Genomic DNA, 13125 nt, shown 5'->3' on the forward strand with positions numbered 1-13125 from the left:
CTGACTGGACACTAAAGTGAAATTGATAAATCTGTCCAGGCTCAGGGACGTGCAACAGCTAATAAAAAATATGCCCAGCAAATGAGATTTTAACAATTCTTTCACTTTACATATTTGGTTTTTTTGTAAATTAGGCAGAAGAATTGTTTAAATTCTGTGATTTCCTCTGAACTAATTGGCTCTAGATTCCTTCCCCTTCCCTACTAATAAACGGGACATGCGAGAACAACTTAAGCATCTCTTCCTGAGCATTATGGCATCAGACTTCATTCCTTCCCTCCGAGCGGACTCCTGCAGAGCTCTGGGTAATGCAAAGAGGCAGCAATGTGCCCACAGATCCAGCTGTAGGTTTGGGGCTTAAATTTCCCCCTCTCTGGTCCCCTCCCGACCTCAGGCTGGGACACCCCCATGGTGCAGTTCAGTTGCCGGAGATCAAACTAGACCATGATGGTCTCCTCTGTCCTTGAACACTATGAAATCTCAGGGAACGTCCAATGGGGGGAAAAAATCACTTCTAATGAAGTAAAATGTACTTTGGATATTTTCTGTACAAGTCCCTTAATGGTTTGAAGAAGGGCTTCTCTATCACATGATTTATTTGATTATGCAGTCAGTCCTAGTTTGTTTCCATGCCTGATTATTACTGTGGTGGTTGTGGAGATGAGGTAGGTTGTGTTTTCTTGCCCTCCTGGAGTATTTATATCTATGGAGTGCACAATTGTTTGCTGTGTGTCATTTCAGGAAAGGTAAATAAAAAGGACACTTAATTCTAGATCTGTCATGCTTAGTAGATACTGGAAAGAGATGCCTTAGGGATGTGGGGCTTTTTGCAAGGAAGGGAAGGAGGAAATGAGAATTGTTAATAACTCTGGTAATTGTTTTCCTTTTTTTTTAAGATTCCCCCTCCCTATCTTGATGAGGGATCTAGTTCTATGCTCTCATTTTTTCTTTCATCCTTGTGTCCCTAGGCAGCCGTATTCTTCTACCAGCCTGTGACTCGAAGCAGCGTTCTCTCCTGGCACCGGGGGCTTCTGAGGGGATGTTTTGTCTCTGCACTAGGACCCTCCTTCCCAAATTATGTCACCCCCTGGAATGTGGCCCTCCAGGCTGGCTCATCCTACCAGCCTGTGTCAGCCATGAGCTTGGCCACTGGTGTCAGGATTGGGATCCTGTTACACAAATAGTGGAGTTGGTGGGCAGAGGTAAGGGCCACACAGAGGATCTGAGGACATGGTATGCAAATGAAGGGTGGAGATTTTTGGTGGGGGCTACCGATATAAATGGAGAGAGGAGTGGGTGGGACTTGCAGCCTTGGAGGGGGTGTTGTGATAGCAGGACTGGATGGTGGTGGTGGGGAGGAGGGCTGTGAAATAGGCAAAGAAGAGATGGAGAGGTCCCGTTTGGGTGCCAGAGCTCAGGAAAAAAGGGGAGGATAGGCGGGGTGTGTGGCAGGTATATGCCAATAAGTTTGGGGTTTTTTTTATGGAAATCAGAACCTTGTGGATCAGTTTGCCGATCAAATCAAGGTGGAAGAGATGCCCGTCAGGAGGTGGGCAGGATTATGCAAATCAGGGCTCCGGTGGGCGGGGCTGGGAGCACTGCAGCTTTGTCGCCGAGGACCAAACTATGCAAATAAACGGGAGGGGGGCGGGTTTGGGGTTTGTCTATTGGAATGAGTGGAGTGGGAGGGGCTGGCAGCCTTGCAGACGGGGCTGGGGCACGTCGTGGAAGTGAGGGGGGAGTCGGTGGGCGGAGCTAGGAGCTGCTGGTGCAGGGGGAGCGGCCATATAATTAAAGATCCGGGGCGGGGCTCACCCTGGGGAGGAGGGGGCGGGCTCTATGCAGATGAGTGGGCGGGGCGGGCAGAGTCTCTCGCGCTCCGTTCCCAGCTGCAGCCAGAGGTGCCTGGCGGCTGCATCCGGCTCGCGCGCAGCATCTGCACCAGCTGCGGCTCGGGCTCCGCTAGCGGGCGCAGGATGGCGGAGCCGCCGGCCGCCCCCAGCGAGGAGGGCGAGGAGGGCCCGGTTCGCTTCGCCCGAAAGGGGGCCCTGAGGCAGAAGAACGTGCACGAGGTGAAGAACCACAAGTTCACGGCCCGGTTCTTCAAGCAGCCCACCTTCTGCAGCCACTGCACCGACTTCATCTGGTGAGTCCCCCCCCGGATCCCCCAGCCCCCCCCTGCAGCCACTGCACCGACTTCATCTGGTGAGTCCCCCCCCGGATCCCCCAGCCCCCCTCCTGCAGCCACTGCACCGACTTCATCTGGTGAGTCCCCCCCAGCCCCCCTCCTGCAGCCACTGCACCGACTTCATCTGGTGAGTCCCCCCCCCCCGGGATCCCCCAGCCCCCCTCCTGCAGCCACTGCACCGACTTCATCTGGTGAGTCCCCCCCAGCCCCCCTCCTGCAGCCACTGCACCGACTTCATCTGGTGAGTCCCCCCCAGCCCCCCTCCTGCAGCCACTGCACCGACTTCATCTGGTGAGTCCCCCCCCGGATCCCCCAGCCCCCCTCCTGCAGCCACTGCACCGACTTCATCTGGTGAGTCCCCCAGCCCCCCTCCTGCAGCCACTGCACCGACTTCATCTGGTGAGTCCCCCCCAGCCCCCCTCCTGCAGCCACTGCACCGACTTCATCTGGTGAGTCCCCCCCAGCCCCCCCCGCAGCCACTGCACCGACTTCATCTGGTGAGTCCCCCCCCCCCGGGATCCCCCAGCCCCCCTCCTGCAGCCACTGCACCGACTTCATCTGGTGAGTCCCCCCCCGGATCCCCCAGCCCCCCTCCTGCAGCCACTGCACCGACTTCATCTGGTGAGTCCCCCCCCAGCCCCCCTCCTGCAGCCACTGCACCGACTTCATCTGGTGAGTCCCCCCCCGGATCCCCCAGCCCCCCTCCTGCAGCCACTGCACCGACTTCAGCTGATGAGTCCCCCCAGCCCCCCTCCAGCCCCCCTCCTGCAGCCACTGCACCGACTTCATCTGGTGAGTCCCCCAGCCCCCCTCCAGCCCCCCTCCTACAGCCACTGCACCGACTTCATCTGGTGAGTCCCCCCCCGGATCCCCCAGCCCCCCCCTGCAGCCACTGCACCGACTTCATCTGGTGAGTCCCCCCCCCCCGGATCCCCCAGCCCCCCTCCTGCAGCCACTGCACCGACTTCATCTGGTGAGTCCCCCCCCGGATCCCCCAGCCCCCCTCCTGCAGCCACTGCACCGACTTCATCTGGTGAGTCCCCCCCCTAGCCCCACAGAACCCCCCCCCCGCCCACCTTTTGAAGCCATTGCACCAACTTCATCGGGTGAGTGCCCCCTGGGTCCCCCCAAACCCTCCTCAGCCCATCTTCTGCAGCCACTGCACCGACTTCATCTGGTGAGTGCCCCCTAGCACCCCCCAGACTCCCCTCTGACCACCCTCTGCACCGACCTCATCTGGTGAATGCCTCCTAGCACCCCCCGGCCCGTGCACCACATCGGGGAGCTCTCCAGCATATACCCCCTGGCCTGTGTACCCCCTGGTCCCATGCATGCTGCACAGGGGACCCTCTGCATGCATTTCTAGGAACCCTATCAGCCGTGTCTCCCATGGAGTGCTCCCTGTATCTCTTGGCATACACTGCCATCCCCTCTCTGCCTTGCTTCCTGGGGGGGGACCCCGGCCGCCCCCCCTCTAGCTAGGTATCCCATGGGAGAACACTTTTACGCCCTGCAGGCATTGCCAGGCGCCCTGTGGCTTATCTGCTCTCCTAGGGATCTGTCTGTGTGACTCGGTGCCCCTTTTGCAGCCGTATGAACGCTGCGTATTCCCCCGCTACCCCTGCCTCCCAGGGGCAACCTCCTGTGTGCACCCCAGGCATGCCCGGCTCCCTGGCACATTCACTCTGCACCTCCCTGGACCCTCTCAGGGCAGGTGGGAGCCAGATTTCACCTGGCTCTCACTTGGGAGCCCCCCATGCCTCTGCTACCGACTGGTAAATCCACCCCTGCTGCTGGGGAGCAAATGGTTAAGCAAGAGCCTCCCTCTGCTCCCAGGCCACCCGCCTTCATTCCTGGTGCACCCAGCCTCCCCTCTGGCAGGGCACAGACCCCACAGAAGGTTGCTTGTGCAGCATTGAGCCAGCTGCTGGGCACTTTCTTGCCTGCATCCCCACGGGTGCCTTTGAATGTCCCCGTGGGCAGCTGCTGGCGGGGACAGGTTGCCAGCTGCTGTCATGCTGTTTCACCTCCCTAGATGTGAGCAGCTCTCCCCGGGGAGAAGGGCGGGGGCGAGAGCGTGGGCTGGTGCACCGGGAGGCTCATTGTGTGTCTCTTTCCCTTTGCAGGGGGTTTGGGAAGCAAGGATTCCAGTGTCAAGGTAGGGTGCTTCCCTTGCACTGCATTTCAGCCTGTGTGTGGGGGGGGTGGGGGTGGGCGTGGGCAGAGTCCCCTCCCATGCATGCCTAAGTGGCGGGGGTGGGTCCCTGCCATGCTCGGTAGCGGGTGCTGCCAATCTCCAGCCCTCCGTATAGATGATCGTTGAGGTTCTCATATATGGCTGGGAAAAGGCAGCTCAGGTTTTTATTGGGCTGATGGGAAGCCCGAGTGGCTCCCAGCTCCCCCAGGGCTTCCCTTCCTGGGGCGGGGGCAGGAGCGTCTCGGCCCAGGCCTGGAGAAACAAAACCAAGAGCCCCCTTGGTTGAAGAGGCTTGAAAGTACTGGCAGATACTGACGAAAGCCAGGAAGTGTGGGCGGATGGTGTGACTGGAGGGGAAGTGCAGTGACAGTGTCAGCTCAAACCCGCTGCTTCCCTGCTCGGTTATTCCTGTCTCTTGGGGGCGGAGTGGGGGGCACAGTTGTTCCTTTTTGTGAACAACGTTCATTGATGACTTAATGAGCGGTGACTTTCCCCAACATGCCATGGTGACTCTCGTGCAGCTGTGTCTGTATTCAGAGAGGGAGGAGGCCACGCTGCCGCAGTGAGGGGCGGGTGCGACCTGCGCCTCCATCCAGTGCAACCGTATTGACTGAAGGCTGAGCCCTCCCTAGGAATGTGCACGTGGGGGCAGCGTGGCACTAGGTGGCTAATGGTAGCTCTGGCAGTGGACTGACAGCTGCTGTGTGTCATCAGTAGCTTATTACAGCTTGAACCTCTCTAGTCCAGCACCCTCGGACCTGACCGGTGCCGAACCAGAGAATTTGCCTCTGGGAGGTCAATATGGTCTAGCAGCATCGCCAACCCTTCCACTGCTTGCTGGGCTCTCAGAAGACATTTTGGGGTCAATTAGAGCTAAAGAACAGCCCAGAACCCTGAGAGCCAGGACTGGGGGCTGGAAACAAACTTTATGGGAAGGCAGGAAACTTGGCCACACCCATGATAAGGGGACCCCCGGCTCACTGACATCATGCCGGACCACGGAGGTTGCCGGGCCAGAGTTCCGGACTAGAGAGGTTCAACCTGTATTGTGTTATGCCTAGTGCAGGGTGCAGAGAGCTTAGCCTGAGTATATGATATCCTGGCCGATGCCTTTCTCCTCCTTCCCCCAACCCTCTCAACAGGTGTGTGTCTCTGCAGACAGGTGGCTGGTCATGCTGAATATGTATTGGGTAAAGGAACAGCTTTGTTCTTGCCTCACATGTAAATAGCCACTTGAGGAATATTACTATTGAAAGGGGTGTGGGTTGCGGATTGATGGCGGAGTCAGGCATCCAGTCGAAGCGTATGCAGAAGCTTCAGCGTTGCCGTTGCAATGAACTAACCTAGTCATTTCCCCCCCCCCTCCATATCGAAGGGATTGGTCAGCGCTTTTAAACTGAGCGCTAGTCGTGTGTCATTTTGTGAAAATCAAATGAGGTTCAAGGAAAACATTGGCGATAGGTAAACGCGCTTTTTATGTACCTAACCTACTATGCAAACGTGTGTCTCGTAGGCTGTCTGGTTCAGGGATTATTGTTTTAATTGTACTGGCCTGAAAAACTTGAAGGGCGGAGTTAAACTACATAGAAAATAAGGCTTTATAACCAAAAACAAAACAAAAAACCCCTTAACTGCATAATCAGAACTCTTCGTGTATTGATAATGCTGGTGACTCTGTTTTCAGGGATGTATGACGTGTTCTTATTGCATGAAATCCATTTAACTGCTGATCACTAAATATAAAATCAGGGTGTCACTTTGTTTTTCATCCTTTGGCAGGGAATACTTCAGTGTATTTAAGTAACATACGTACCCACGCCCATTGTAAGTAGGCATTGGCTGAGGCGGCTTGATTCAGGTCTGCATCAAGCTGGAGTTATTTTTTGAGTTTGTCAGGGCTGAGGGTTTTTTTTTTAAATTTGTAATGGCACTGAAATCTTGCTGTCATGAAATCGTATCCCCCAAAGAGCTATTGTCACTGGTGGCTTTCTCCCAAGATCAGCCATTTTGCATGAGACGGATGGCTCTGTGGAGTGAAATCTCACAAGAACAGCTAGTCTTGGCAGACTTCACCCACCGAGCTCCAGCCGACTTTGGAAGTGGCACAGATGCAAAACTCGAGGCGTGAGCTCGCTATCTCAAGATCTGAATCTAAGCTGACACCTGCCTTTCCACCACCTCTAGAAGCCAGGGGATGACAGAGGAGATGTTTTATTATGGCCTGTTTCTGGAATGTAACAAAGGTTCCAAAACACCGTGGTGAGGCCAGTTCTATTGCCCAGATATACTCGATGGGATTCCCAGATGTGAGGGGCCTGGAGTGATCACAGAAGTCCCCTGGGGACTGTTCCATAATGTGGTGATCATGCCACTGATGCCTGCTTTCTTGCTCTCTGGGCTCCCCACCTCCCTGTCCTGTTGGATCAGAGCCTCTGGTCTCCCCTGGCCAAAGCCCAGAGTCTGGGTTTTACACCGAGAAAGCTCATAGGTTTGCTCCCTTTATCAATGAAAGAGAGAGATGCATAGGGGTTGCTCTTCCTCTTTCCCCCAGGTAACAATTATTTACACTGGGCCTGATAAATGAACAGAAGTGTTTTTATGAAGTATAATAAGCCGGATTTAAGTGGCTGCCAGTGAAAACAGACAGATCAAAGTAAGTTACTAAATTAAAATGACGAGAACACACCTAGCTAATTTTAATCCGCTAAGAAAGGTGTTGCCTGCACAGTCTTACTTTGAACAGCTGTTCTTGTTTCAGGTAAAAGCTTCAAATCAGAATAAAACATCTTTTACTCTGACTTGGGTCTCCAGCTCTTCAGTTCTTTTGTGCCCTCCTAGGGTGTGCCAGGCAGTTTCAAAAAGCCAGATGAAGATACAGGGCTAATTGCTTCCCCGTGCTTAAATAGACTTTCCTTCAGAGTGGGAACCTGTTGTTTGGCCTCCACCCCTTCCCATGGACAAACACTAGGCTCGAAATGGATCCCAGTATCAGGTGACATGGTTACATGTCTTTCTAGGATCAGCCACCTTCTGGGCTTACAGGACAAACAAGGCTGTTTCCAGATGCTTGAGTCGATCACCAAGCCGTTAGGGCAGTAGGAATGGCTCTCGTTAGCATATTTCAAACCATCAGCAGGTCCCCACTTTATATGTCTGACTTCACTTCCAAGAATGATACATGCACAAACATAGGAGCCACATATCCAGCAGCTTGTAACGGTAACATCGATAGGTCACGGGGCCTGTTTTGCAGAGAGCATCGTTGAGTTATGCATATTCATGTCCCTAAGCCAATTTTCATAGGGCATGGTGGGGGGAGGGCCACTCACAGCAAAGTTCTGGAGATCCCTGAGTCCGACAGGCTTCCCCCCGCTGCAGAACACTTGCCACGTGCATGGAGGGTCTGTCTGGCTTAAACTAGGAAAAGCAGAGACACAGAGCACTCCTGCTACAGGCTGGGCCGGATCTCGCGCCGGTTTTTCCTCCGCTTGCCAGCGTGGCCTAGCCCAGGCCAACCAGTGATCTGTAGCTTTTGCTCTGAGGCTTTGTACGTGGGGTATCTGCCCCTCCGCACCCCTGGCATGTGTGATACCGGGCAGTGAAATCAAATGTACCCCTTTTCCTCTGGGGAGCATGGGGTTTAGGTTCCTCTACCGACTTTGTTTTGCCGCACTACACCCCTGCCCATGCCCCGGTGGCGTGCCAGTGTCAAACGCTAATAGAAAAGAAATCGCTGGACCCATCGGATGCCAGTGCAGGACGTCTCGTGCTTTGCTGCGTCCTGCCTGTGCAGCTCTGCCGCTGCCGAACGCACGCCTCTCTTGGCGCCATGGGGAGCTGTTGAGCAAACCTGTCGCGGAGCACTTGCCCCATGGTGTGAGCTGTGTGGTGGTCACCGGGGTTCAGTTGGTCTGCAGCGTGGGGGCAGCAAACAGGCCATGTAAAGACTGCCTCAGGCTTGGGAGCGTGCCGCGGCTGACCTGCCGGTGTGGCAAACGACCCCTCTCCCCGGAGTTTCTGCGGCGCACTTGCAGCTGGGAGTCTGGGGCAATTGATTCGGGCTGAGGCTGCAGGGCTAAAGGCAGCGTGACGCTTCTGTTCAGGCTGCAGCCAGGGGGGCAAGGGGGAGCCTGGCATTTCGGAGTGGCCCAGGAGCTGCGTGGGAATTGCCATGGCAGTCATGGGGCTCTGAGGGTTGGTAGGGAGAGGACAACCCAGCATCGTGCTCTGGGCAGTGTTAAGGGCTGACTGCCCTTGGCTCCGCCCCTTCCATACTTGGCCCCGCCCCTTCCATGGGCGTGGAGCCATCCCCCCCACACCTAGCTCCTGTGGCCCTGGTGGCTGTCAGCCTCGCTGCCCTGTCCTCTAACATCTGGCAAAGGGCTCATGCGCCAACCCAAGTGGGAACATTTGCACTGCTCTTTCTAGCTCCACGAGCCCCGGGTGGTTGACGTGAGCTCTGAGATTTGGTGCCAGGGGTTTTTCTTCCCCGTGTCGATGTGCGACTGCATCACTTAGGGAACAAGTGCCATCGACTCAGAAGGGTTTAGCCTCCTGCGTCACCCGGTCATTCCTGACAATCCCACCCCCTCTGTAAAGGTACGCGCGGGAAGACCTTGTTTGGCATTCCCGTAGCCCCGAGCAGCTCCCGACCGGTCCCAGGCTTCCCTTGGCAGGGTGCAGCATAGACACAAGAGGCGCTGCTGTCCCCAGATAGCTTCCCAACCATCACAAGCTAAAATCCCAGAGAACTTTGTGTCCCTTGGCCAAGTGCTTTGAGATCTGTGGATGCAAAATAGTCTCAGAGCTTGCAGAGTTAAACGTAATGATTTCCCTGCTGTAATTTAATAAAAGTGATACTAATCTTTATAAGAGCCAAACCCCCTCATGCTATGCAGGCAGGAAGTTTAAAGAGAGGCAATCAATATGGAGTATTTTGAGGTTAGAGACTGAAGGCCTAGAATTAACTGCTGCTTTTAGACCACGGAGAGTCCATGAAAACTCCAGAAAGAGTTCTCATTTCTTCCATGGCTGTAAGAAACAACTGTGACTCCTAGGTCTAGAATCATAGGGGCCAGTCCCTCCCCGTCCCACTCCGGCCAGTATTAGATATTTATCATTCCTACCTTGTTACCTGTCAATGAAGTGCTACATTTTCTATCCTCTTGTTTCTGGAGGCTAGGATGTTGCCTGACAGGTGTTTTTTTGGGCAGGTTCTTGCATTTACTAAGTGCTTTATGTCTAAGTGGCAGGACCTATCTGTAACTCAGGTCTTGTGAGAGGCCTTTCCTACTCTAAAATTATTCCATGATGTCTCATTTTAGCATCAAACCAACTTGGACTCTCTAAAGAGCTTTAACTTCATGAAGCACCCCCTGCAATAGCTGAAGGGCGGTGTATGTCTCTCGTAGCCTGTCGGGGTACTGAAATCTCTCGTATCTCATTAGTGGCTGTCCATGGGGGTTCACTGTGCTAGGGGCCTGGAGCAGATGACCTGGTCCCCAAGAGTTGGCTTTCTTAGACAAGACACACCCAGGGCTGGAGGGTTTATACCCGTCTTACCAATGGTGAGCTGAGACCTGGAGGGAGTCTACGACTTGTCCACCGTGAAAGAATCGAGGCAGATTCAGTAGTTGAACCTAGATCTCTTGGGTCTTAGTCCAGGGTCTAACCACAAGCCCATTCTGTCCATCAGCCTCACTGCTTAAAAGCTAAAATGAGGAGCACTTGGTACTTTATTCTGCCTTGGCCATACGAAGTTGCACGTTCTATTGCTGTGTCTAGGCACTTTGCTTTGGAAATCGATCTTGTCTTCAATAAAATGAAATGCTTGTTTCTATGGAAGTGTCATACAGCTGATGGAATCCGTCCTTTGTCACTTACGACTTCATTATTGCATAGGCCTGCCGGTCGGGATCTTGGTCCTCTGGGCCCTTAGGAACAGCTTGCCTTATGTCAAATGTCTATGCTATAATGAGTTTCCACTTAGTTCTGTTTCCTTTCTCATAGGTCTAGGTGCCTTACAGTAAACTGCTATTGAGGTTTTGAGACTCTCCATTTACTTGATACAAATTCAGTTCCAGGTTAATATTTCCCAACTATTTTTATTCCATTGTTTAGGAAACTTGGCTGAAGTAGATGCCTTTCACATTTCTAAACTGCCTCCTCCTGCCTGTACCTGCTTAAATAGGCTTTCATTGTGCCTTGCTTTCTTCTAGGACATCTACAAGCATTAGCTTATTAATTGCTGTGACTCGTCCTGTATTAAGTTTGGGGAGACTGACTAGTAGTAATTTGAATGTCTAAGAGATCATTAATTCCACACTAATTGCGGATCTTTTTCTTGGGTGTCTTAAACTTACTGGGTAACTTCCCCTTTTAGATGACAGAAGAATATATATTCCTTTAGCCAGCAGGAGTCTTGCATTCATGCTGCATCCAAGAAAAGAACATGGCCCATCGATACAGAGGAGCTAAGAATAAAGTTGAGAAATGGAAATATTGGAAAAATGTAGCCCTCTCTTGGGGACTCTGGATGTGTTTGGAGCTGCCAGAACGTGGCCAAAGTTCAGCGTGCGCTGGTTGTGTATGAGCAAAGAGACGATACAGATGGATATTTTGAGGCTGTCTTAATCTGTCGTTACTGAAATGTAGGAAAGCTTTAATCTGGCCTAGATTGTGACTTTTTTAGCACTTTGTGTTCCCGTTGCTTCCGACAGAGCTGTAATGTGCCTTTCTTTCCATGCCATGGCGATGGTGTAGGACGGGCTTGGAGGGGGGTGGAAAGGATCTTGTCACTGGTTTATTGATCCAGTGAGACCATCGGGAAGGGCCTTTCATTTGTGTTGAGTGGTTCGCGGCGTTGCCTTCAGGGATTCCTAACGGAATGGTCTGAAAGAGGTCACGTTAAGTGCATGGGGGTAGGCGCTCCCATATGCAAGTGGCTGAACCAAAAATTAAAAACAGGCGCCCGAAGTCAGGTGTATTTAGGCATCAGAGTTTAGGTTCCTATTTTTGGAAAGTTTTGGCCAGTGGTTTTTCTGGTAGCGCGGAGTTCTGCTAGTGAAACCGAGCTCCTCTTCTGACGGGGGCCGGCTCACATCACTCAGGGCAACGGTATCTGTGCCATGCAGAGTACGAGGCCCCGCCCCTTTGTTGGAGTTGCTAGGCCGTACCATAACATGCACGGAAACCCCGGTACAGTGAAAGCTTTGTTATCCGGCACTCGTGGGGAATTGGGGGTGGCCGGTGAATGGCATGTGCTGGATAAAAAAGCTTATTTCTCTGTCTCCACCTCCTACTGGCAGCTCCGGCTCCCGGCTGCTCGCAGCAGGCTGAGGGGGAAGGAGGCACCGGCTGTTGAAGCCCCGGGACAGCTGGCTGGACAGGCGGGAGTCAGGTGCGCGCATTTAATGATGCGGTGGTATTGTGGCCAGGAGCAATGAGTGGCGGGTCACCAAGCTTTCTCTGTGCTTCTATAGAGCTCGCTTGTAACACGGCTTCCCAGAAATTGCTGTCTTGCTACGGACGTTTCTCTTTCTGCCGAGAGTCAGATCTTCATCCCTTTTCAATTAAAAGAAACCTGGGGCTGGTTTGAAAGCCCTGGAGGACCAAACCTCTGTTTGTTCCCAGAGCGCCAGTGGCCTGGGCAGTGGCGTCTGGTTTGCTCTGCGTCTGTTTAGCTCACAAGTCTCAGATCTGGCGTGGAGAAATTGGAGAGGGTCCAAAGAAGAGCAACACAAACGATTAAAGGTCTAGAGGACATGACCTCTGAGGGGAGACTGAACATAACATCAGAACGGCCAGACTGGGTCAGACCAAGGGTCCATCCAGCCCCGTGTCCTGTCTGCTGACAGTGGCCAATGCCAGGTGCCCCAGGGGAGGGAACGCAACAGGGAATCCTCACGTGATCCCTCCCTTGTCGCCCATTTCCAGACAGACAGAGGCTAGGGACAGCATTCCTACCCATCCTGGCTCACAGCCGCAGATGGACCTAACCTCCATGAATCTATCGAGCTGTTTTTGAACCCTGTTAAAGGCCTGGCCTTCACCACGTTCTCTGGCAAGGGGTTCCAGAAAGAAAGAAAGAATTGAGCTTGCTTAGTTTGGAAAAAAGCAGACTGAGAGGGGCCATGATAGCTGCTTTCAAGTACCTAAAAGGGGGTTACAAGGAGGAGGGAGAAACATTATTCTCCTTGATCTTTGATGGAAGGACAAGAAGCAGTGGGCTTAAATTGTAGCCATGGAGATTGAGGTTGGACATTAGGAAAAACTTCCTCACTGTCAAGGTGGTGAAACACTGGAATAAATCGCCGGGGGAGGTTGTGGAATCTCCATCACTGGGGATATTTCAGAGCAGGCTAGACCGACACCTGGCAGGGATGGGCTAGACGGTGCTGGGTCCTGCTGTGGGGGCAGGGGACTGGACTCGATGACCTCTCAAGGTCCTTTCCAGGTCTATTATTCTGTGAGTCTGACTCGGTTGGTGCCCATGGCCCATTCAATCCTTGGTACCTCTGCTGAGACTGCTCACAGAAGTTGCCAGTTGTGCTGGTAGCCTCTAGGAACTGGACTTGCCTAGCAGCTGGCTTGTTGCCAGCCAATATGGAGCCATGTTTCTGTTGCTGCTGACCCCGGCAAGAATCAAACCACTGACCTAGAGCTGAAGAGCCAGGCAGGGGGGCTCTTGTTCACTTGTGGAGGTTAAATAACTTGCTCCATTTATTGCTTGCAGCCTTTG

General features: G+C 53.4%; 1 protein-coding gene across 2 annotated transcripts in view; it reads left to right on the forward strand.

Moving 5' to 3' along the window:
* Positions 1 to 1869: 1869 nt before the first annotated feature.
* Positions 1870 to 13125, forward strand: part of PRKCB (protein kinase C beta) — a 249261-nt gene continuing 238005 nt past the window's right edge. The window contains exons 1-2 of one of the 2 annotated variants that reach the window (XM_075899914.2): positions 1870 to 2146; positions 4315 to 4346. In XM_075899914.2, the coding sequence (XP_075756029.1) occupies positions 1977 to 2146; positions 4315 to 4346 (202 nt within the window). In that variant the 5' untranslated portion in view covers positions 1870 to 1976. The remainder of the gene's footprint in view (positions 2147 to 4314; positions 4347 to 13125) is intronic. The other variant, XM_075899913.2, reaches the window with a different exon arrangement.

The sequence above is a fragment of the Pelodiscus sinensis genome, chromosome 15 (genome assembly GCF_052426305.1).
Source record: "Pelodiscus sinensis isolate ZL-2025 chromosome 15, ASM5242630v1, whole genome shotgun sequence".
NCBI lineage: Eukaryota > Metazoa > Chordata > Testudines > Trionychidae > Pelodiscus > Pelodiscus sinensis.